This window comes from Toxorhynchites rutilus, chromosome 1 (genome assembly GCF_029784135.1).
Source record: "Toxorhynchites rutilus septentrionalis strain SRP chromosome 1, ASM2978413v1, whole genome shotgun sequence".
Classification (NCBI taxonomy): domain Eukaryota; kingdom Metazoa; phylum Arthropoda; class Insecta; order Diptera; family Culicidae; genus Toxorhynchites; species Toxorhynchites rutilus.
Genome location: NC_073744.1, coordinates 18,299,711 through 18,322,727, shown reverse-complemented (window position 1 = coordinate 18,322,727; position 23,017 = coordinate 18,299,711). Strand labels below are relative to the sequence as shown.

Sequence of the window (23,017 nt, the reverse complement as noted above, 5' to 3'; positions counted from 1 at the left end):
TAAGCTCGGCCAAACTAGATTGGATTGGTTGTAGTCTCCAAATTGAATTACGATATCCGAGATATCCAAGTTCAAGAGAATCGCTTCAAGAGAGCTGACAAGGTTTTTAATGCCCGATGCTGGTATTACTAGTAGGTGTCTTCATCCTAATCCCCAACTGCCCCAGTGTATCGCATGCAGGTGTAGGATCTGAGCAGCAACTCAAATGACAAGATACGGCGATGATAACACCACCACCCCAGGATTGAGCACTATCTTTAGGACCACGTAGATTGAATTCGGTCGTCGAGCCATGTCTCGGTAAGCACTATGACATCGTAGCAAAAGTCCTGTGCAGCAAGGAAGAAGCCGTCTATCTTGTTTTATTGTTTGTAACTTGTTTGGTCGAAATAAGCAAACACTCACTATCGAATTTGATGTGAGCTGATATAATTAATAGAAATTATACCATAAGCAGAATCCATCTCGAATAACGTCTCAATTGTACAATGATACCAACTGTAAAACAATAGTGCTTTTCCTTGAGAAAGCTTGAGAAATATTATAGTGGACTCTCTTTAATACTCCAGCCATTGTAGACAGAAGATCGACAATATAAAATAAAGTTTGTATTCATAATCGTCTTTCCTTTCGATCCTCCATAACAGCATTTAGTGAAATGTCGTTCGAAGTTGTACACGATGGGATTACAAAGGAAGTAGAAAATCACAGTAAAATAACAACTACAAATATTTAATGAATTGACACGACGAAAAACAGTATAAAATATTGACAAACAGTGACTAAGGTAGACAACAAAAATATTCATGAATAAGTGATTTTTGGAAGAACCCAAATATCAAGATACTTTTTGAACAAACCTCGTATGCATATAGGCGTATGTGTGGTTTTCTGCGGATACAACTGCTGATTCTACTAGTGTCGTTTGGTTCTATTACCCGAACGCACAGCCACGCAAACACGCGGTTAGTTGGAAGAGAAAGTTTGAGATCTTTTAACGAGTTTTTGTGTTCGATAAGAGTAAATAGAATACTGTTGCTAGGATCAGCGCTATCCCAATTGACGGCTGGGGGTTTTATTTTTATTATATTTTATCTCACTCTCGCATCTAAAATTTTAACTTAATTCTAGTTTTTAACGCTTTGTGTCAATCTAATTTCAAAATTTGTGTGAAAACTGAACTCATCAGTTTAAATTTGCTACCTTCCCGCACTCACACACATAAAAGTAGTAACAAATATATATATCTACAAGTTTTGATTCATAAAAAAAGGTTTGCCAGCAGAACTAAGCAATATACAAAAAAGCGGAGGGATAATACAGAGAGCAGCAAGAGTCATTGAACGGATAAGGAAGCAATGAGAAAAACTTACAACTGCTTGAAAGCTTTGCGCACATTACGGTTCATGCCACCGAACAAAGTCCTCAAGCGTGCGCGGGACCTGGTTCCGATAGGGAATACCAAACTTGGTGATCACAGTGGCGCAGAGACATTTGAGCGTCATGTAGTTGACGAGGGGTATGTCGTTCATCGGGTTCACTGCGATTAGAGACATGGGCCGCTCGTCGTTCCGGTTCGGCTGATCCAGATGAGCGCCGTGCTCGAGCAGAGTGTGGACGAGCTGCGGAATATTTTATACTATAAAACATATTTATGTAACGGAAAAGTTTGATTCCTTTACCTTTCTACTATAGTTGTACGGCAACGAAGCGATCAGCAGCGGCGTGGATTTGCTCTCGTTCTTTGCGTTAACATACGCACCACACTTCAACAGAAGTTTTACCACGTTTACATTGGGGAATATCACCTTCAAGCTGCTCTCATCGGTGAAATAGCCGCTCTTGATCACATTCAATCTCGAAACGGATAAATGCAGCAGCGTATCGTTGGTAATTGCACTTCGTAAATTACAGTGAACCAAATGTCGAACGCATTGCTTCACCAAATCACACTCTTCGTCGGTTTTTGCCATAGAGAGCAAAAGGTAGATCAGATGCGTTAGACATTTCAGTATGCGGTCGTAGTTTTCCTGCTGCTTTCTGTGAGCTGGCCGAATGTTGAGCAACCGACGGGCCTCTGTAATGTGAAAAATAACCCACTGAGAAACTGATATCACGAAAATTCATTCAATTCATTGATGATGGTCCCCCCTCATACCCCACAAAGGTTTGAGCAGTACGATTTATCATTAAGATAATATTAAAATTAACTAATGCACATGAAAACCCAGTATGCAAAATAAAACAAACTGGTTCTGTTGCAAACATAAATTGTCTATCATAAGAACATCAAGATATAGGCAAGAACTGAAAGAAAAATCCAACCCGGGAAAATCTTTGACTGATCGGGAATTGAACCCGATAGCTTGACGTTTCCACTAGAGACTTACTCTGAGATCTGCCACAGTACAGAAAAAAGCTCGATATAACCATCTGCTAATACGATAGCTTACGAGTATTCTTTCGGGACTATCCCGAGATTGAATCCGGTTTCCACTGTAGATCCTAGAAAATCACATTGTATGCCTGTATTCGCCAGAGTTTAAACTCTAGCTTCTATGTCCACTGAAACGCGCACTCTTAAAGACGAAAGTTACGAATCGTTCATTCTGAGAGTCGCGTATGATTTTATACTTCTGGTACGATTTGCGATTTAATGCTCCTCTAATTTATTCCAAACTTTCAAAAATTGGCTAGAAAAAACGGCTGATCGTATCAATATGAAACGTTCACAGATATTTAGCGAATACACTAGGCTAAAAATTTGCTTGGAGACATTAGAATTTACAGCGATATTTGCAGAACTACAGTCGATTTTGTAAAGCACTATGAAAATCCTGTTTTGGCACTTTTTTTAAATCGATGCAAAAAATTTAAATAATTTTTTTTCGTCAAAGTAACAACATATTCGTGTGCAGAATTTATTGGAGATTTCAAAACTGCTTTTCGATTTACGGTGCGATGGTTGTTCATTGAATTATTTATTATTCATTCAAACTGAAATATCTCGGTGTGGGAAGGTCCTACAGGAACGTTCTTGGAACCAAAAAAAAGCTGATTGATGAGGTTAATTGGATTTGCTGTTGAGTTGGTTGGCAAAAAATTGTGGTCCAGAATATTCTTGAAAAAAAAAAAAAAGAAAAATCGATTTCTCATATCTTCTCGATATTATTGCCTACTACACCTACACACACCAAAATAAAAATATGTACGCAAAATATTCTAATACCTGAAAGTTGTAGCTTCAAAATGATGCGCCTCCCATCGATATGCGTTGATTTTTCACGAAGATACAGCATGTAAAAAATCACTTAAAATTTCCGACTTCGCACTTTGTTCCTCTAATTTTTTTTGTCGAGTGTATAATCTTTTGAATATGTAAATCTGTAAATTTATAATTTCTGAATTCTGTAGCTCTGTAATTTTGGAGTTTTTAAATTAATAAAATCCAAAATTCTGACATTTTGAAATTCTAAAATTTTAAAACTCTCAAATTCTAAAATTCTAAATTCCTGTATTTCAGAATGTCGGGAATTCGCAAATCTAAGAATCTGTAGATCTGAAAATTTACGGATTTACACAGGTTAATAAATCCGTGAATCTTCGAAATTGTTAATCTTCAAATCTATAAATCTTAAATAATGAAATACTGAAACTCTAAAATTTTAAAACTTCAAAATTATGAGTATTCTGAAACTTGGAAAATTCTAAATTCTTACATTGTGACACTCTGAATACTTATTCCAGAAATTTTGAATTCTTAATTCTGAAAATCTGATAAATGATGATGATCTGATAAATATGTAAATTTATAAGTCTGTAAATTTGTGAATCTGCAGATCTGTAAACCTAAATCCATAAATCTGATTTTGAAGATTTACACAGATTAATAAATTCGCAAATCTTCAAATCTATAGTTTAAAATTCTGGAATACTCAAATTTTAAAACTCTAGAATTTTGAAATTTCAAAATTTTGAAAACATGGACTATTTTTAATCTCTGAAATATCTGAATTCTGAATTCTTAATTCTAAAAACCTGAACTTCTGAAATTTCAAAACTCTGAAATACTGAAATTCTGTGAATCTGTAAATTGTTGAATCTGTGAATCTATAAATCTTTAATTTTTTTAAATCTACAGATCGTCAAAACTAAATCTGTTATTCTTAAAATCTTTAAATCTGATTTTGAAGATTTACGGATTGTGAATGTGAATAAATGTAAACTGAGTACTTTTGTACTCACTTGCCTTTGTGCAGGCTAGAATGTGTTTCCCTAACACTGTCTTCTAAACTATGGAACCTGGGAAAACCGTGCAGACACTAGAGGCGAATGAACTTTCAGGTTTACTGTATAGCATAAAAAGTAGAAGATTCATGCAAACCGGAGGTATTTCTGCACCCGCATGTTTTTTTTGCACTTCGAAATGTGTTTTCCTAACACGGATTACAAAAGAGGGTACGAACACAACGCTTTGGCTCGGTTATTCAAGATTGCATTGAAGGATATACCTTCATATTGCTCACTGCTCACTGAATTTCGACGCGTACCATTTGATGATTAGGCAAAATGTTGATAACCATTTGCTGCGTTAACGCCTATTGATTAAACAATATGCGTTCGACGTACTTGTCAAAATCGAAACTGAGTGCCTGAAGTTCATCAAATCAAGCAAATTCGCCGTTCGAGAACTTGAGAAATGCGAACTTCAGAGGAAAATGTAAAATAATGTAATTGTTTGATAATTCTTCTGTTCACATATTTCGTTTTGAATTTACCAAACGTAAAAGGATTATCATTAAACTTACTTGTAACGAAGAACATAATCTATCACAATGCATGAATTGACTTTACATGGCATTTGTTCAATCTTTTGACGTAGGACTACGTCGTACATTAAGGGCGCCAAATAAAAAAAAAAACAGGTAACGTTTTAATGGAATAAAGTTAACATTAATAACTTGTTTTGCTGCGAACGTTTTTAATCGATTTGCATACCAATCGAATCTGAAATTTTCCAAGATTTGTTTGATATGCTATACATTACAATCCCATAGTCTGTATATGGTTTAAATTGATGAAACTTGGAAGCATTCCCATTTCCCCATACATTCGTTCTGTCCTTTTGTGTGCTTTTCCGAACAGAGCTGTCAATAACGGGCAACTTACGCAGCCGCTAGAATAGAAACAACGAAGGGGATAGCGAAAAGAGAATATTTGTGAAGTAAACTCCACCCTTGCATAGTGAATAAGCTGTCGTTAGCGTATAAGTATTGCATCTCCTCTGAGGAAAATTCTCAGAATCTTTCTGCGGCCGAAACAACAAAGGTCGCTTATTCTGCTCGTATTGTGTTATATGTTTCTCCTCGAGTTGTGAATGCTAGCGAATATTTCACTTGAAGTGCAACTGGCATTGCAATTAACACAGTTAACTAAGTTGCGCGGAACATAAAACTTCTTCAATTCCTATGCATGTGAATAGCACACCTTTTAGTTGCCATTCGTATTTGCTCTCGTGCGCATCGGCACTGCTCTGATGCAACAAGCTCCTAGCTTTGTTGACGGTTTTGATCGAGAGCCGAGATACGATTTTTCATAAACAGCCATTCTCGTGATGTTTCATTTTTATCGCTGCAACCGTGTGTATCTGTTAGACGCATGTTTGATGCTTGTTGAATGGTGATGCACGGAAGATGCCGCTCGTTAAATACTCAGTGCAATGCATGCATTGATTTAAAGAAACAAATTACGACATATGGACCAATTAGTGAATTGTTCTCGAAAGGCAAGAAAGAATCGTTGCTTCTCGAAATGATTCTACAAAACTACGCAAGCCATTCAACCTTTTCAGGGTCCCCGGAACTTTTGACGTAGGACTACGTCTAACCGGAAGATATAGGGGGTGAAATGGAAATCTAGGCACTGAACAAGTAGGAAAAAATGCAAGATTTGGAACGCTTATAACTCGAGCATTTCTCAATAGATCGCAAAGGTTTTTGCATCAATTGATAGGAAATATATCTACGCATCTATCATAACGAATAACATTTCATTTTTCTTGAGATAAATAATTGAATTATTGTGAAATATCAAGCATTGTCAAAATGCACTATGTGCCCATTTTTGATTGGTCCATTTTGTGCTCCTCAAATCATACCGACAAAAACGGGCAACAAGAGCAGCAGCGAAATAGAATAAAGCACGATTGGAAAGGAAAAAGAAAACAATGAACGAAACATTGGTCGCAGTCTCACACATGCGTAATTCTCGAGCCTGCCAGTCAGCTTAAAAATCCCCGCTCCGCTGCCGTAACGATCATTCTCATTCAAACCGTACACCACATCGGTTCGCATCACAACACATCAACAAACCAACCCAAGCAGCCATGTCTGGACATGGTAAAGGAGGAAAAGTAAAGGGAAAGGCAAAATCCCGCTCGAACCGTGTTGATCTGGAGTTCCCCGCAAGGGTAGCTAGGCCGAGCGCGTTAGTACCAGTGCACCAGTCCACCTAGCCGGCGTTATATAGTTTCGGCCGCCGAAGTGATCGAGTTAGCTGGTAAAGCTGCTCGCGACGATAAGAAAACCCGCATTCGGAACAGAACACATTCGGTTCTGTGGACATCAAGACAACAGGCAGTTGCAGCGAGTGGCGAGTGGCAAACGCAATCGCAAAACGGCATCAGGTAGCAGAAGAAAAAAGTTTGTCCTTTATACACACTGCTTTGGTGGCAAATCTAGAACAAGGCGGCATCGAGGGCGTTCGAAATGGTTTTTTTCAAAACCACGAGTACTAAGTTTTCTAAATTGGAACCATTCCATAAAACAAGGCGCTTTTCAGGGCCATTAAACCTTCCAAAAAAGAGTTTAGGAAATACAGTTCAATGCTTTCTAAAACAATATCCAAAATAATAATAAAACACAAATTGATTTTTTTATAATTTGTTTACCAGGATATGATGAGTATGTGAATTTGGCAGTTGTTCTGAGCTTATTGATTTTCACCAATTCTTAAATTGCTTCTAGATTGAAAGTACAGTAATTTACACTTATCTCGACATTTAGCTAATTGGACGGACCAGTAATGCGACATATTTAGTTGGACATTTTTGTAAACATAGAGTTCGGGGTCCAAATTATGACCCCACATTGAAGGTCGACACTGTACCACTGTCATCGCAAATGTTCAATTACAGGTTAAAATTACCTCCAATCCGATACTGAGTGGTGGTAATGCGACGTGCCATTGAATGTAATTTACTGTAAAATATGTCACAAGCTGGATGGGAAGAAATTTTCCAACTGTGACAGCTGTGGCGAGTGGCAAACGCAATAGCTAAACAGGAAGGTTTAACCGAACAAGATGGGAATATCGAGTGATAACAAAAACACAACACCAAAGGTTCTTTTCAGAAACATCAACATATTCATGAAGAGTAAACAGTAAACTAATCCATTTTTAAGGTAGATAGGTAGGTATTCACGTAGGAGAAGAAAATAAAACAATATATTTAAAATATATATTTAACAAAAGCTGTCCCTTTTGTATAGTCCTACGTCACTCCGGTTATGTCCCCGACATTACCCACCCGTCTTTTTATTAAAGAGTTATTTACAAAATTTCTACGTATTCGCAAATAATATCCGAAATGATAAACCAACAAATAAAAAAAAGATTGCATAGTCCTAGGCCCTAAGCGGTCGTGTCTCGGATACCTCGAATTTTTTTAAAAAAAAGGAACGTTTCAAATTTTCTAAATTTTGAGAAATACTGATTTCAATCAATCGCGATCTCTACCCGCTCATCGATGTTTTTTTTTTGGATCTCGTTCTAAGAAAGTGAAAGAGAAGAGATTTTTTCTATCTCTTTCTTCACTTCTTCAAAGTCCAGAACACCATCTCGCGCACAATTGTTCCTAACCAATAAACATTCATCACACTTGAACAGAGCCTTTTCATTTCATGTGTTGCATACGCTGATGACGTTACGGTGATCGCTACCTCAATACCAGCAATCGATCGGATTTTCAGGCTGTTCGACGATTTTGAGCGTGTGGCTGGGGCTAAGTTAAATCGACAAAAAACGGTGGCTATCGACGTCGGCTGTATCAATGATGAGCCGCTGTCGATACCAGGGTTGCAGACTGCAGAGAATGTTAAGGTGTTGGGCGTTATATTCGCTAATTCTTTACATCTTATGGCAAAGCTGAACTGGGACAGCCTATTATCTAGAATCGCCCAAATTATATGGATGCAAAACTTGCGATCTTTGAATATGCAGCAGAAAGTGATAGTGCTGAATACATTCGTCACAGCAAAGGTGTGGTACATTGCGTCAATATTACCACCACAAAACGTTCACACTGCAAAGTTGACTACGATGATGGGGCGCTTTCTATTTCGTGGTTTGCCAGCACGAGTACCAATGCAGCAGCTAGCACGCAGGAGAGAGAACGGCGGACTAAATCTGCAACTACCAGCGATGAAAAGTAAAGCGCTACTTGTTAATCGGCATTTGAAAGAAATTGATTCCATTCCCTTCTACCAATCATTCATACTCCAAACTATCCTTCCTCCTCCCTGTTTTCCATGCCTTAAAATCCTGTGTCAGGAATATTCCTTGCTGCCGCAGCATATACAACGGAATCCAACCAGTGACCGAATACACAGTTTTTATCTGAATCGGTCTGATTTGCCAAGAGTGGAACGAAACCAACCGGGCCTGAACTGGAAACAAATTTGGAAAAACGCTTCAACAAAAAGATTGTCGTCGAGTCAGCGGAGCGACCTCTACCTCAAGGCGCCTATAAGTATATACTAAGGTGGGCCAACTTGCTAAAACCACTCTTCAGCCATCTTGGAAGTCTACTGTATTTTGTTTGTAAACAAAACACAATACGCTATTGCCGAAGCTCGCTCGTGATCAGTCTGTCTCTTTCACGCTACAAGCAAATAATTCCCCTTCTACTTTCTTCCGTGCTGTTTTCATATACCGCTCCCCTAACCAACTTAGTGACGAAACGGCCTCACCTAGTACCATAGACCCGTCTTGCTCTACCTATTGATCAACGAAAAGACGGAGCATCGGAGACTATGGAACATCATTGGAAGAGCTAACGACCAAAATTGTCAGCACTGCAGGACAACAATTGAAACTTTAAAACATAAATTTTCCGAGTGCCCTAGAGTAACTGCCGCGTGGGGATACTGGATGAACTAGAATTCATATTGAATTTGAATGAGTAATGAAATTTTACTTTGTAAATACTTATTATAAATAAACGATATTTGAAAAAAAAAAAAAATCTCCGCTATCAATTTTGTGAGAGATGTGCAGCCCCGATGATATAGAGCTTCGCAAATCCATCCGCAAGCGGCCGGATCATCATTGATCATATTTTGAATTTCAACAGCACAATTCGCTCACAAGCTACCATGTTCGCAATTCAATTATGCCAAATACTTACCATTAATGTTTGACGTGAGAATCCGATACACCTCATAAATATCCTCGAATCGGGGCAAACTGTGGTTGACAAATTCGTTCGGCATCACCTCGACGAATTTATCCTGCAAATCCAGCATCAACCTCACGATGGCCTGTGCGGTAAGGCAGGTATCGGAGTACAAAATGGAATACTTTTGAACTCGCACCTGCAGCGCTAGCAGCCACAGATCAATGCATCTCTGGAAGCGCAGAGAATCCGCGTAGGAGGCACCCCGGAACATCAACCGGAACAAGGTGTCCTTATGTTCGATTCCCAATATTCGCTCATAAATCAGCAAACTTTGAATTCGCATTGCATCCACATCAACAGCGATTTCCTCCAGCTCGGCGGTGGTGGAAAACTCGACCGCATGCCCGTAAGCTGCACGAGGTTGAACTTCCGGTCTCTTCTTAATATAAATAGCCTCCCTCTGACGGATGCGATGTGCCAACCGCCAGTGAAGGATTGCCACCCGCGTCTCGTTGTGATCATCAATAAACGTCGATCCAATCAGCTCGTTAGCATCAGCCAACCGCTCGGACGAATAATTGATGCGGCTCTTCAGAAAGTCGAATATTTGATGTGCCCCCTTGAGGCACGCCGTTTGCAGCGCATCATCTCCGTAACGGCTTCGCGCGAACGGATCCGCTCCATTTTCCAGCAGCAGTTGAGCCGTCTCGAAACGATGCTCCTGGATCGCGTAGTGCAGAGCGGTTTTGTCCTGAATGTCACGTGAATTCACGTCCGCTCCCTTGCTAATCAGATAGCTGCACAGTTGCACCGACTGGACCGAATTGATGAGACAGGTTCCACCGTTGTAGTTCGGCTTCCGGATGTCCGCTCCATTTTCCACCAAATATTGAACTGTAAAAAAACGACGAACAAAAATCATTGCTCCGCATCGAATCGGGCTCATCTGCTGATGGTGGCATTTTTCACTCACCAATGTCGATGTGTGTCATGAAGCATGCACTTCGCAGCGGCGTCGAACCGGTATCAGAGAGAGCATTTATATTGGAACCCAACCGGACGAGACACTTGACGACTGGAAGCTTCCCGGACACGCAGGCACACCACAGCGGGGTAACGCAGTGCACCGAGCGGTCCTCGGACACCTCGTAGAGACCTTTCTGCTCGCTGTCGGCATCGCACACCGTTATCAGGTACTCGGTGATTTCAACGTTGCCTTGGCGACAGGCGATGAACAGTGACGAACAGCCGTCACGCGTTTTCTTCACCACTTCCTTGCGGGTGTGCCGAGGCAGGCTGAAAGAAGGGGTACACGGAAGAAATATCATGATGACAATTTTGGTTTGTTTGGACATTAAATAATCAATAAGGTAATTATTTTTGTTTTCGGCGCCTCAGGAATACACAAAACAAAACAAAAATATACACTAGAAGTTAAAAATGAAACGAATTAGAAAACCGTCGCCCGTGTGTTCCAAGGTCAGAATACAATATCAACTTTTGTCTACCAACAAGGAAAAACAGCAGAGAAGGCGAACAGCGAGAAACAGTTAATTCGTTGATTGCATCAATAAATTAAAGCTATGTTTACGAAAAAAAAAAGCATCCGCAAAAATGCACGAGACGAGAGGAAAATCGATTAGGAAACCGACCTTGACACGAAGTGATATTGCTCTTCCTCCTCCTGCGAGGGCAACATGATTGCCCAAAAACAGAAACTCACCTCTCAAGTCGGTCTCGGAGTCCCTTGGACAGGTGACTGCTTTCCGTGGAAGCTTTGCATTCTCGGATCAAATCATTGCTAATCAGTTCCAGGTTCCAGTGGTTGCTCGGATTGGAGCTGTGCGTGTATTTTCCCATCAGAAGACGATACCCAGCGGGCTACGGCGGGGCTTGAGCGCAAGCCTCGGGTACTACTTTGCCTCTTGCCTTCTTCAGGCAGAAAAAGTAAGTATCGACCGTCGTCTGTCCTCGCAATACACGAATCTTGGTTGTCCCTAAAATGCACTTTTCAATAACTTGTAATGTTGATGTTTTTTGGCAATAATCGATGGCTGGAAAAATGTTTTGCTTCTTGCTCGTTTTATACACGATAACTTCGCTTTTGTTTCACTGCGAAATGAGAAGCCAGAATGCCACACGCAGAGGTATTGTTTTTGGGTGCATTTTAAAACGTCAAATACGACACTGCACAAGGTAAGTCTCGTTTGTTGTGTTTCAATGTGTTGGTTTTCCGTACGTGACTCTATTCAGGGATGCCAGAAGTGGAGCACACAATACCATTAAAATGGTGAACAACTGTCAAATTAAAAATAAGGAACTTTTGCTCAACAGTATGATTTTAAATCCAAAAGCTGAACCAAAGATGTAAAGCCCAGACTGTGTCACTTGAACTGTAAAATATGTATTCAAAAAAAAAAAAAGCCAGAAGTGGAGACATATTGGTCTTCGATGAAATACAGTAATTTACATTTAATGTGACATTTTGCTAATTGGACAGACCTGTAATGTGATACGTAAAATTGGACATTTTTACCTCTAATTGTACATTTTTGTAAACATCGAGTTCGGAGCTCAAATTATGGCCCCACATTGAAAGTCGCCACCAGACGTCGATCTTGTACCACTCTCATCGGAAATCGCCTCCAATGCGATACTGAATGCTGCTTCGGTATGTCGCATTAAATGTGTATCAATCTAAATACAGTAAGTTACCTCTCATTCGATATCTAGCTTATTGGATAGACCTGTGGTGGCATTCCGCTTTTCGAAACAAGTAAGTCGCTTCGAGAAATTTCAAACTCGAGACGAAATGAATTGGGTATTATATATCTTTTTTGAGTTAATATTTTCAGTGTACTAAATTTTGAGTAAAATTTGTCTCGAAGAGAAATGTCAAACTTTTGGGTTCGTAGGCACAAGGCGTAGGTACAAGGCAAAGTGCACGGCTATTGCAAAGATCAAAAAAGATTTAAAAATGAATTCAATTTGATATTATATTAGAGTTGTGATTAAAAAGAAAAGATAGCGAAATGTTTTTTGACGTCAGCGATAGTGAAGAAGAGAGTACGCTTATTTCACAGAGTTGAGGGATTAAAGTAACCCTCTCTCGTTAAGTGAAAATGAGTGAGTTTGTCTAATATACGTTTGCGACGAATAATTTTTCTTTTGTTTTAAGGTTTCGGTAGCATTTCAGGCTTAGTCGAGCAGCATTTAAAAATATTTTGGATACAACCGTGTTCCACCGAACTTTCAGAACCACTGCTTTTCCTGCAGCTATAAAATTAGTGGCCGCTTTGAACCTGGGTCGTACCAAATTAATGTAGGAGGAAACTTTTCACTTGGTATGGCTCAACCAACAGTTTCATCAGTGTTGATGATGCCATGATGCCACTTTTGGAAAGAAGTTCATGCGAAAGTGGTGCACCCGTGGCCTAGTGGTTAGCGTCTCACATTATCATGCCGGGTGTTCGGGTTCGATTCCCGTTCTGGCCGAAGGATTTTTCGTCAAAGAAATTTCCTTCGATTTGCACTGTGGTCACGCGTATTCAAGATCTTGCCCCTCGGAATACATTCAAGGCGTATTATTTGGCTTAAGAAATCTCAACTAAGTATTAATAAATGACGCTAGTTTATGCATACGTTGAGACGGCAAAAGTTCCACAGAGAACGTTAACGCCATTCAAGAAGAAGAAGTCATGCGAAAAATGGGTCGGTTTCCACTCCGAAACTCCCCATACCGGAGTCCCTCGCTCATTAGGTTCTTTCTTTAAACTGCGAGATCCGAATGTTTCTCCATGAACTTCGTCAAATGTTCCTCTTGGGAAGTTTTGATGCTTATTGTATTTCTTTGTGAATGGTGCATGGTGCTAAAATTTATTAATATATTACAGTTAATTATTATGCAACATACTAAAAGTATTGTATTTATACTCACATATTGGTACAAATAGACGTCAAAACTAAAAGAAAAAACAATTGAAATTTTATTTGATGTATGGTTTAGTATTAAAATCAACGTTTAACTAGCATTTTCCCATACGACGATCAAACATTTCTTGTCGAGACATTTGATCTCGTTTCGAGTTAAAAAACGCTCGAACACAATGTTACGTAATGCCAAACTTTGCTCGAAAGCCTACTACTGCCTAATTTGTTTCACTCGTTTCGAGATCCATAATGGCAGAAGTGGTCGGAACGAACAAAAATAACTCGTTTCGAAATGCAAAATGCCACCCCTGATTCGCAAGCAATTGCCAAGTGTGCATCTCACATCTATTTTGCATGTATATGCCAGTTAGGCGCATCATATACCACCCCAGAATATTGGATATATGATGCTGCATATACGCTAGCAAAACGATTTAATGTTTGCTGGGAACATTCGGATCTAGACTAAACAAACCCTAGCATTTGTTGTTCACATAAATATTCCGGATACACCCAAGCCACCGCGCTATGTTTCTTGCTGTTATTGCTGGTCCACGATGTCCACTTGGGTTTTAATTTCTTTTTTCTTACTCGAGTCACACCGATATTCCGTGATATAATCACCAGCGAAATATTTCCACTAAAACGCGTGGTTCATAAGCATGTTACTGTAGTATCGTAAGACTGTAAATGTAACGCATAACGGATATCGACTTCGGTGTCTAGCACATCAGACTCACACAGTACAGAGAGCACAAATAAAGAAGCATATATGTGTCAGAGAGCGAACGGTGTTAACGTCTGTTCTTTGTGATCCTGATTGACGCTCTTCTATACTACAGTTACCTCATAGACTCTCGAAGGCCGAATAGAACCTCTTCAAGTCATCCGACGTCCTTTTATCATCTATTTCATTAATGTGGATCAGACATGGCGGGAACATGATCCTTGTATGTGGTAAATATGGCATGGTAGCTTGGGTAGCGTTTTGTTTGAGCTGTTACATTTACAAAATTTACTTTTAGTTAACAATTTTATTTTACGATAACATACAATTTTTTTTTATTATAAATGAAATAGAAATTTTATTTTAAACGAAAAACTATAGTTCTGTATGAGCGTTACGAGTGGTGAATACAGGGGATAAGTCAAGAAGGTCCTTGTTCCTTCTCCTCCACGACGAAGGGGGATAAGAACACTACGTCATTTTCAACGGCACGGCTTCCTCTCCACTGGGCTGGAGCCATGGTCCGAGGGTATCCTTGCCATCTGGTCCAGCAAGCAAACAGTAAGGTGTTTTTTGTCAAATTATGTTTTAAAAATGGTTTTTATACGTGTTTAATGTTTTGTGTCATTTGAAGTCCAACTTTTATGTAATAATTTTATGTGCAATAATTTGTTCTCAAAACTTGCGGCAATGTCGTCGATAAAGAGGCGAAACAGCCCAGGAGGCTTAAAACCTCTCAAATAATGAATAAATAAACCTTTCCGATATAAATGATAATAATTATTCTTTTGTGTTGAGGTTGTCAAGGTTGTGTCAAACGAGAAACTCGTCTGAGCCGACGGATTAAAATCCAGTGTCTGAACTGTCAGCCCGACGAGCTGAGTTTGTTTTGATCAAGGTGTGTATGGACCCTATTTCAAAATACGAGACGAGCAAACGAGCGCTCGTCTTGTTTGTTTTCATATTCCAGAAGCCGAGCTCGACTAAAAACAGACGAGTAGCTCGTCTGGCGCAACGACCGTTTGGCCGCGCTCGCCGATGAATCAGTCAAATCGTCTAGTTTGTTTGATGTGTTTGCTTACTTTGTTGATTCAAAGCAACGGTATCCTTCTGTTCCGCCTTTATCTTCAAAAATTGTTTCACGGCTAAACTAGTAATGCATAAGCAATGCATGTTTTCATCTGCAATTATCAAATTCAATTCAGTAATTGCAAGATTTTACAGAATTTCAAATGGGCCTTTTCCAAACAACACAACCAAATGTAAACATTGAGCTCATATCCAGATGACTGTTTAGAATATATTAACACGGCACGAAAAGTGTCTTCACATCATATTGAACGAAAATGAGTAATTCAAAACAACTATTTTATTGGAGATACATGCATATAGATTTCAAACTTTTCTTGATAAATCGTTGATTAGGTGAACAAACATTGTCACCAATAGATCCATAATAACAAAAGCTGAGGAAACCATATGCATAAAAATATTAATGAAACCAAAAGATATATGAAACTTATTCCTTTTTGTTATGTTTTTTAAATATTTTGGCACTGAGAAAAGAGTATCGATTGATCAATTTTTAAAATGTTTGTTGTTTTCTCAAAATAAAAACATGTCTTCTCAACTGACTGAAGTCTCTCCAGTCTACCAAATAAAACATTTCAATGAAACTCGTGTACTGGAATAGGATATTTTGCTCGTCTCGACAGTGACTGAAGCCGAGACGAGACGAGACGAATTGCTCGTCTAGTTTTCTGGAATAGGGCCCTGTATTTATACTCACATACTTTTACAAAGAAACGTCAAAACCAAAGGAATTTGAAATGCAATTGAAATTTTCTTTGGTGTAAGGTTTCGAGTTAAAAAATGTTCGAACACAATGTTACGTAATGTAAAACTTTATTCGAAACTCGACTACTGACTTATTCGCTCGTTTCGGGCTCGCTTCGAAATTCATAATGGCAAAAGTGGTCGGAACGAACAAAAATCACTCGTTTCAAAATGCGAAACGCCACCCCAGGTGTAAGCTGACTTCATACACTGTGAATACTCGTTTGTGATTTGTAAATACGTTTGTGATCTGTTCGCAAATCATTTCTCCAGCGTGTTCGAAGCGAATCATATCACGGAACAATAGAGATCGTACCAAGAAACATAAATCAAAGATCAGTAATGTTTCATATACCTGGAAAGAAGATGTGCGTGTCATATCTACGTATCGTGGTATAATTCCTCTATGTGCTGGGTCCAAGCTATTCGAAATTCTTGATGGTGGCGTGCACATCAAAGCCGCCAAATTGACATCTAGTCTGATGAACATGGATTCTGTATCCCTACCTGTATACGATGTATGCCAAATTGTGACCGGAATAAAGTACCGCAGTAAACAACTGCAACAGAAACAACCATTCAGAAAAAGTGTAGTAGGCTAGAAATCTCGTGGCGCGTGAAAAACATCATGTGTATAAATGCCTCACATTTCTATTATAAATTTATTCTCCCGTTTTCGATTTTCGAAATTTATTATGTCATTGTATAGGGGACGAAGTCAATAGGGCAAACTAGGATTCCACTGACCCGGTTAGTTTGAATCTTAGGATACGATCCTTTAGCAATGTCCGACAGAGCTTTAGCGTGCGTCGGACGGCATGCGATTGCCCGGGGCGTTCCGTTTACCCGGTTAATTTTTGTTTTGAAACACAATACCGCGCCACAATATTTCTAGCCTACTACACTTTTTATAAGTGGGGGTTTCTGTTGCAGTCTTTTTGTACAGCTATTTATTCCGAGACCAAGTAAAATAGTGAGGTATTTGTTAATGTAGGGGTGTTTTTGCACCTACGGCATTGAGCTTCGGGTGGGGAGCGAAAATGATGTAATAACTAAGTGTAGAGATCTTTTAACATGAAGTTGGCGGCTTTAGTTCTATCCTCTGCTGCGCTAGTCAGAAACGTCTGCTACTTTCTGGATTTCCCTCGTATATCGGTGAATTTTAGTGAAAATATCAGGAAATTAATAGGAAAATGAATAAGTAAAGGCCAGGATTGCGTGTATTCAGTAATCAAAAAATATCAAGTGAACATTTTCATTTCAATTTTAATTATTTCAAACTGACTTCGGTCCTACTAATTTGATAAAAAGTAATTTGCCTCATAAGTACGGATGTCGCCACCAGGGACCAAGGGGCTGTCCACATACCACGTGGACAGAAAAAGCACGGTTTTAGACTCCCCCCTCCCCCTCCGTGGACAAGCGTGGACATATTCATACCTCTACCCCCCTTTGCCCACGTGGACATTTTTCCTTTTTAAATTAGAATAATTAAGGAAACAACTGATTTGCGCCAAATTTCAATTTTAATTCCATTTAAGTTGTTTTTATTTCAAATTTTAGCTGCTGTACCCTGTACCTGCTTTGTTGTGGCCCATTGTTCTTGTATGGTAGAGAAATGAGTGGCATAACAAAGCACATGCTTTTTGTTAGCACATGCTTTAGATTTTGAAACACTTGTGAGTATACAATATTTTTTGTTTTTCCATTATCAGCGAAGATATAAAGGCTATCTGGTTTGCTAACAAGAAAACACGCAATGTACAGTTAACCAGGTGAGGAACAATCCGCATCTAAATATAAACTACACAACTTCAAAGATTGATCTTGAGCTTTGATAATTGAGATTGCAAGCGCCAATCGAATAGAAATAAATGGATTTAAAATCATTTTCAAATACATTTTTAGTTCACGATTTTCTAAACACATGACATAACGATCGCACAGCAAATCGAGGGGCAATTGTGGAAACTTGAAAATATTCTATACAAGATCTAGTTATTGCTTTGACAAATGCATTGCTTTATAACAGAGTTACAGTGTTACAGTGTTACTCAAAATTTTAGATGAAACAAATCTTTGCCCACTCCGGAATATGATTGATCACTGTAAATGTCGATTCATCTTCACTCTGGATTTCCGATTCACCTTTAATCGGTAGCGCAAGTCAAAACCTTTTCCGCCATAGTTCGGAGAATTTTCAGAGGGTATTAAAGGCACTTTAAAATATTTTATTATTTTTCAAATCCTTATGGACCATTCTGCATTGAGTGTCTAGATGACTTTCAAAGTGCTTGCGGGGAAAAATGACATTAGACAACTCACGATACATTGATTCCCAACTATGGAATCAAGCTCAAATCTCAACTATGGAAGTTGAATTATTCTTGAGATTCATTTTTTGCTCTAAACTGACCCCAATTCAAAATTGCGCTACTTAGAAGAACTTAATTGCATTCATTTGAAAGATGAGAAAATTTTCTGTTGGGGGGCATTTTAAATAGTGAATGATAACAATAGGAATAACATTGTGGTGTCGAGAAAGGAATTGTAGAAAGGTTGGAGAGCTTCAATTTTGTTGATAGAAACAATCAAGTTTATTTTTATAATATTTGTAAAAAAAATATAAAAACCCTTGAAAAACGACCAATTTTAAGTATTTTTTAACTTCTAAAAGGTACTTCAATCCATCATTTCAAATGTTTTACAACTGCATTATATGCGAAATTTTCTGAAAAAATAGAATACTGGGTCAACTGATTCAAGTTTGACGACTAGTGGTGCATGGATCATTTCACGCAAATGTAAATATTAATTCCTAGAAATTGACGAACAAATTCTACCTTTTCGAGAAAAGTAATGCGAGAAAATAATTTTACACGAAATTCTGCATGAAAAATTATACAGACATTATTATCCTAAGACTAACTGTTCTCGAGATAGAATAAAATCTATAGAAAATTATATTTGATGAAAAAAGTCACAGGAGGGTTGAGTCCGAGACACGACCGCATAATTGACGTAGGAATCCGTTGAGCTATCTGTTGATTTCGGATATGTTTGAGGAATTATATCGTTAAACTCTTTGATAATGATCTGGTTTTAATGTCTCTGTTAGGGAACACATTTCGGTAGGTACAAATTTTTCCCCTACTTTGATGTATTTGCAATGCCGATTTCCCCCAGGCAGCTTGGTTTTGATGTCTCTGTTAGGGAACACATTTCGGTAAGAACAAAAGTCCCCCAATCAGAAGTGGGTATTTCCGTTAGGACATGGGTTGAGATTTTTCAATTGTTCGATAGTTAGTTTCATGACATATATTATTATATTCAATATAAAAAAATTGTTATAGAGTGCCGACATCGATTGACGCAAAAAAATAATCAATCCATCATGAAATGGCTGAGGAATAAGCGTTTCAAATTGGACAACTTTCACGATGTGCTCGTTTTTGATTTTCAATTTGTACCCCAATATGTTCCCGAAAGACGTAATCCTACGTCAAAAACATATTTGTAACATCATGAAAACTTAACTATTATGGATTCGTTTATTTTTCATAGGTTTGAGCTATGAACGTCTATGCATAGCCCGCAATTATAAAATTATAGGATACAAAATAGCTCCGTTGCTCACAGTTTACGTGAGTTATTTTCAAAATATAGATTTCAGTGAAGAAGTTTAATGATATTAGTAAAAATATATGAAGCACTCTCAGGCAGCTCAATCCGTTTTTCGATAAATACGGAATACTCAGGGTGGGCGGAAAGTTTTAAAATTCTTGAATATGGATGTTTTTATTTAATTTGGAATGTATCGGTGATTATATTTGAAAAAATTATTTTTTTTCGTGTCCACGTGGACATAGTCTATACCCCCTCCCCGCTCTGCGTGGACAAGCGTGGACATTTTCATACCCCCTACCCCCCCTAAAATTGTCCACGTGATATGTGAACAGCCCCCAACAGCTTCATATTCCGTTCGTTTTTGTTTCCAAAAAAAAGTGTCTATTTGGATACCTGTGAAATAGCGAAATATTTCATGAAAACTGCTCACATATTAGGCCAAATGGTGTTTCGCCTACAAATGCAAAAAAAGGAAAAAAAAATAGAGAATTAAAATATCAATTTTTTAAATATCCCTCCATCCTTCGAAATCGTTAGATGAAATCCTTCCATTTAGGTAGACGGAATGCCCTGAATAAACTGCATGAAACTAATGCTTGGGGAAAAATTACAAACAATCGCGTTATTTTGATATCCAACTTTTGTCAAATTTTCTGTTCAAACTTAAACTATAGAAAATTTTAGAGTAGTCATTGAACAACGAACCGAACGACCGTGTTAAGTGCATAAAAAATATGTAAAATGTGTTGTGAAGGGGATTATTATTAACGAACAGATGAGTAAAACCAAACATGCACATCATGCGGTCACTCATGTCGGCAAGCATAAAAAAAAATGTTCACGGTGCGATACGAAACGCAATGCTTTCCACAACTGGGTGCATTTTTTCATGACGGTGATCACTTCCGTTACTCAAAGTATCGATTCGTTCAGCTTCACCCAACACTGGCTTTATTCGAAAATCAACATTTTTGCAGTACATATATACGGTTCACACCTTCCGTGCCACTATTCGTAATCAAATTCCAGTCCTGTTCCTTCGGAATTTTTTCTAATCCAAACATTGAAACGCTCCGAAAGCTCATCACTCATATAGTTCTTCCAATCGCCAATTGCTCCTTTGCGAATGAATTTCAGGCTGGTTTCATCCGTGACCTCTCCCGATATCTTCAGAAGCGATTCCAGATTGACCGCTGGATTGCGTTGCATGCGATCAAACTGCAAATGTTCGCACAGTCGCTGCACTTCCTGGTCGGTGAATTGACGGTCGATTTCCAAGAATCGAGCGCATTTCTCTATTATGGTGGGCAAATTCCGTTTCATATCTTCGTACTTGAGAAACAAAATGTTGGACTGATGGCGACGGTTCCAGAAAGAAAGCATGTGCGTCCACATTGACCCGTACGGAACGTTATCGGAGAGGAAGAGCTCGCAGAATTCTTCGAATTCGCCATTTACCCTCTGGCTCATTCGCCAGAAGTGATAATAGGATACGCACAAGTCTTTGGGATTTCTCACAATGTAGATTATCTTGGGTCGAACGACGTCCATTTGGGTGGGAAGAAGCTCCCAAGGAAGATGGGATTTAACGTAGCGAGGGCTCTGCATGTTGTGGACACAGGTGACCGAATTCACCTTCTCGTGTTTGCTGTAAGAAATAAACCATCAGACCGAGTCACCAAAAATTCGAGAGTGTGTTTGTTTTACGTTATGACATCTTCAACATCACCGGGGAAGAGAGCCGATACTTCCAGTAGCGGCGTTCTAACCTGTTGAAGGGCTTTTGCCCCCTCGTAATCCAAATTGTTCCCCAGCAACCAAATCATCTCCTGTGCCCAGGTCGAACCCGTTCGTGGATAGGACAGCAGCCAACAGTCATCCTTGCGGATCTCCAGATCCAAAATATCCCTTCCGAGGTTTTGAAAATACGGAGAAAGGAGCGCGCGCCCAGGATTGACTTCAATGTAGGCGTTCTTCTTGCCGAAATATTTATCCAACCGCTCGCTGATGCTCTTCTCCAGTGGTCGATATTCGATACTCATATTGTTGACGGTTCGAAAGGACTCGAATTGGGTGAATGAAAGTTTACTTTCCTCAAGCGTCGTTCCGAGACAACTAAACGGTCAATGCGAAGTTTGCGAGTGCATAGCGCCCTCCTGCGCACTTATGCACTTGGACGAGTCACTTTTTGGTTAGGGTAGGAAACTTGTTTTATTTTCTTACACTGGAGGTTTGCTGTTTGCCGGTTCAATCGCTTCATAACGGGCGTGCAGAAAATGTTTAGTCTATAAGACAACAAGGAAGTGCATAATGCAAAACAAGTTTTCTCCGCTAGTTCAGTGGGGAAAGCGAGTGATCATTGTCGCTTCTGGTACTAATCTTAACGTAGTTTGGGATAGGACTGAAGAAAAGTCCTATTTAGATGACCACCATTACCATTATCTTCGGCTTCTCAGTGGACTTGTCTCACGCTGCTAATTGCAATTTTCTTGTCATCATCTTTCTTATAATTATCATCATCTTTTTATATGCGTGGTTGGAATGGCATAATAACAAAGATAAACAATCAACGTGTGTCAACTATTCGGCAAAAAGAACCACAAGACGCTACTAAGATCAACAGTTATTATCCAGAAGTTATCTAACTCGAAGCTAGCGGTCGTTCTCTCTTGGTCACATATTAGCCCAACAAGCCTCATCGTTCATTGGCTTCAGATACAGTCAAGCTTAACCGGTCCTAGTGCGATCTCTCTCTCCTGTTGGTTAAAATATTTCCGCTACCCGACTGTAATCTGCTTGACCCTTTTCTCACATCCTACGAATGTGCACTATGTATTGAAAATCGCTCGAGAATAAAAAACACTAATCTCGAAAAACTAGGGCAACCGCGGTGATCGCGTTGAAAACGGTAGACAGGCGGGTAGGTGCTTGTGCTATTTGCATAACCTATCTTTTCCTCCCTATCAGAGCATGCAAAACCCAACCAACCGAAGGCTCACTCGGTTGTGCTACGTGCGTAGAAAGCTGGCGCGATCCGAGCCCGCGTTCGTTCCAAGATCACTTGTGTGATCGTTTTAATTGGCCGATTAGAGCAAGGATGATGATGATGATGATGATAATGATGATAATAGCATGCGAAGATTTCCGTTAGAGAAAACAAACGTAGAAACGGGTTGGCACTCTGGCTGATTGGAGACCAATCGTGACAATAGGTTACTCTGAACATCCAGGAAGTGATATTGTTGATTTGTGCGGTATGCGGTGGAAGGTATGAAACAGGGGTTCGTTCCTCAATTCGAATGGATTCGACAGAATGATACAAACGATTGGTCGTTACGAAATTGGGTATTTTGCATCTGGTCTGCATACATAATATCATCCAACGATTTAGATGGGAATACTTTTTACGTAAAGTTCTAGTTTCTTAGAACAAAAAAGAA

General features: G+C 39.1%; 2 protein-coding genes across 2 annotated transcripts; both read right to left on the bottom strand.

Moving 5' to 3' along the window:
• Positions 1–886: 886 nt before the first annotated feature.
• Positions 887–11,655, bottom strand: LOC129769141 (protein fem-1 homolog C). Its single transcript, XM_055771224.1, has 5 exons — positions 11,181–11,655; positions 10,431–10,753; positions 9,467–10,351; positions 1,683–2,077; positions 887–1,622 (listed from the first exon to the last, which is right to left on the bottom strand). Exons 1-5 carry the CDS (start codon positions 11,315–11,317, stop codon positions 1,398–1,400), a joined length of 1,965 nt encoding a protein of 654 aa, XP_055627199.1. The 5' UTR covers positions 11,318–11,655; the 3' UTR covers positions 887–1,397.
• An 8,861-nt stretch (positions 11,656–20,516) lies between these two features.
• Positions 20,517–22,044, bottom strand: LOC129762693 (luciferin sulfotransferase). The gene is made up of 2 exons (XM_055761185.1): positions 21,285–22,044; positions 20,517–21,225 (listed from the first exon to the last, which is right to left on the bottom strand). The coding sequence occupies exons 1-2, from the start codon at positions 21,617–21,619 to the stop codon at positions 20,586–20,588; spliced, it is 975 nt and encodes a 324-aa protein (XP_055617160.1). The 5' UTR covers positions 21,620–22,044; the 3' UTR covers positions 20,517–20,585.
• Between the last annotated feature and the right edge of the window lie 973 nt (positions 22,045–23,017).

Bases quoted from the DNA above. Each gene is read 5' to 3' on its own strand.
- LOC129769141 (XM_055771224.1), bottom strand. From the start codon at position 11,317: ATGGGAAAATACACGCACAGCTCCAATCCGAGCAACCACTGGAACCTG. The intron at 10,754-11,180 runs GTGAGTTTCTGT...CCCTTCTTTCAG, and splicing joins CTCCGAGACCGACTTGAGAG to CCTGCCTCGGCACACCCGCA. The intron at 10,352-10,430 runs GTGAGTGAAAAA...GTTTTTTTACAG, and splicing joins CATGACACACATCGACATTG to TTCAATATTTGGTGGAAAAT.
- LOC129762693 (XM_055761185.1), bottom strand. From the start codon at position 21,619: ATGAGTATCGAATATCGACCACTGGAGAAGAGCATCAGCGAGCGGTTG. The intron at 21,226-21,284 runs GTAAAACAAACA...TATTTCTTACAG, and splicing joins GATGTTGAAGATGTCATAAC to CAAACACGAGAAGGTGAATT.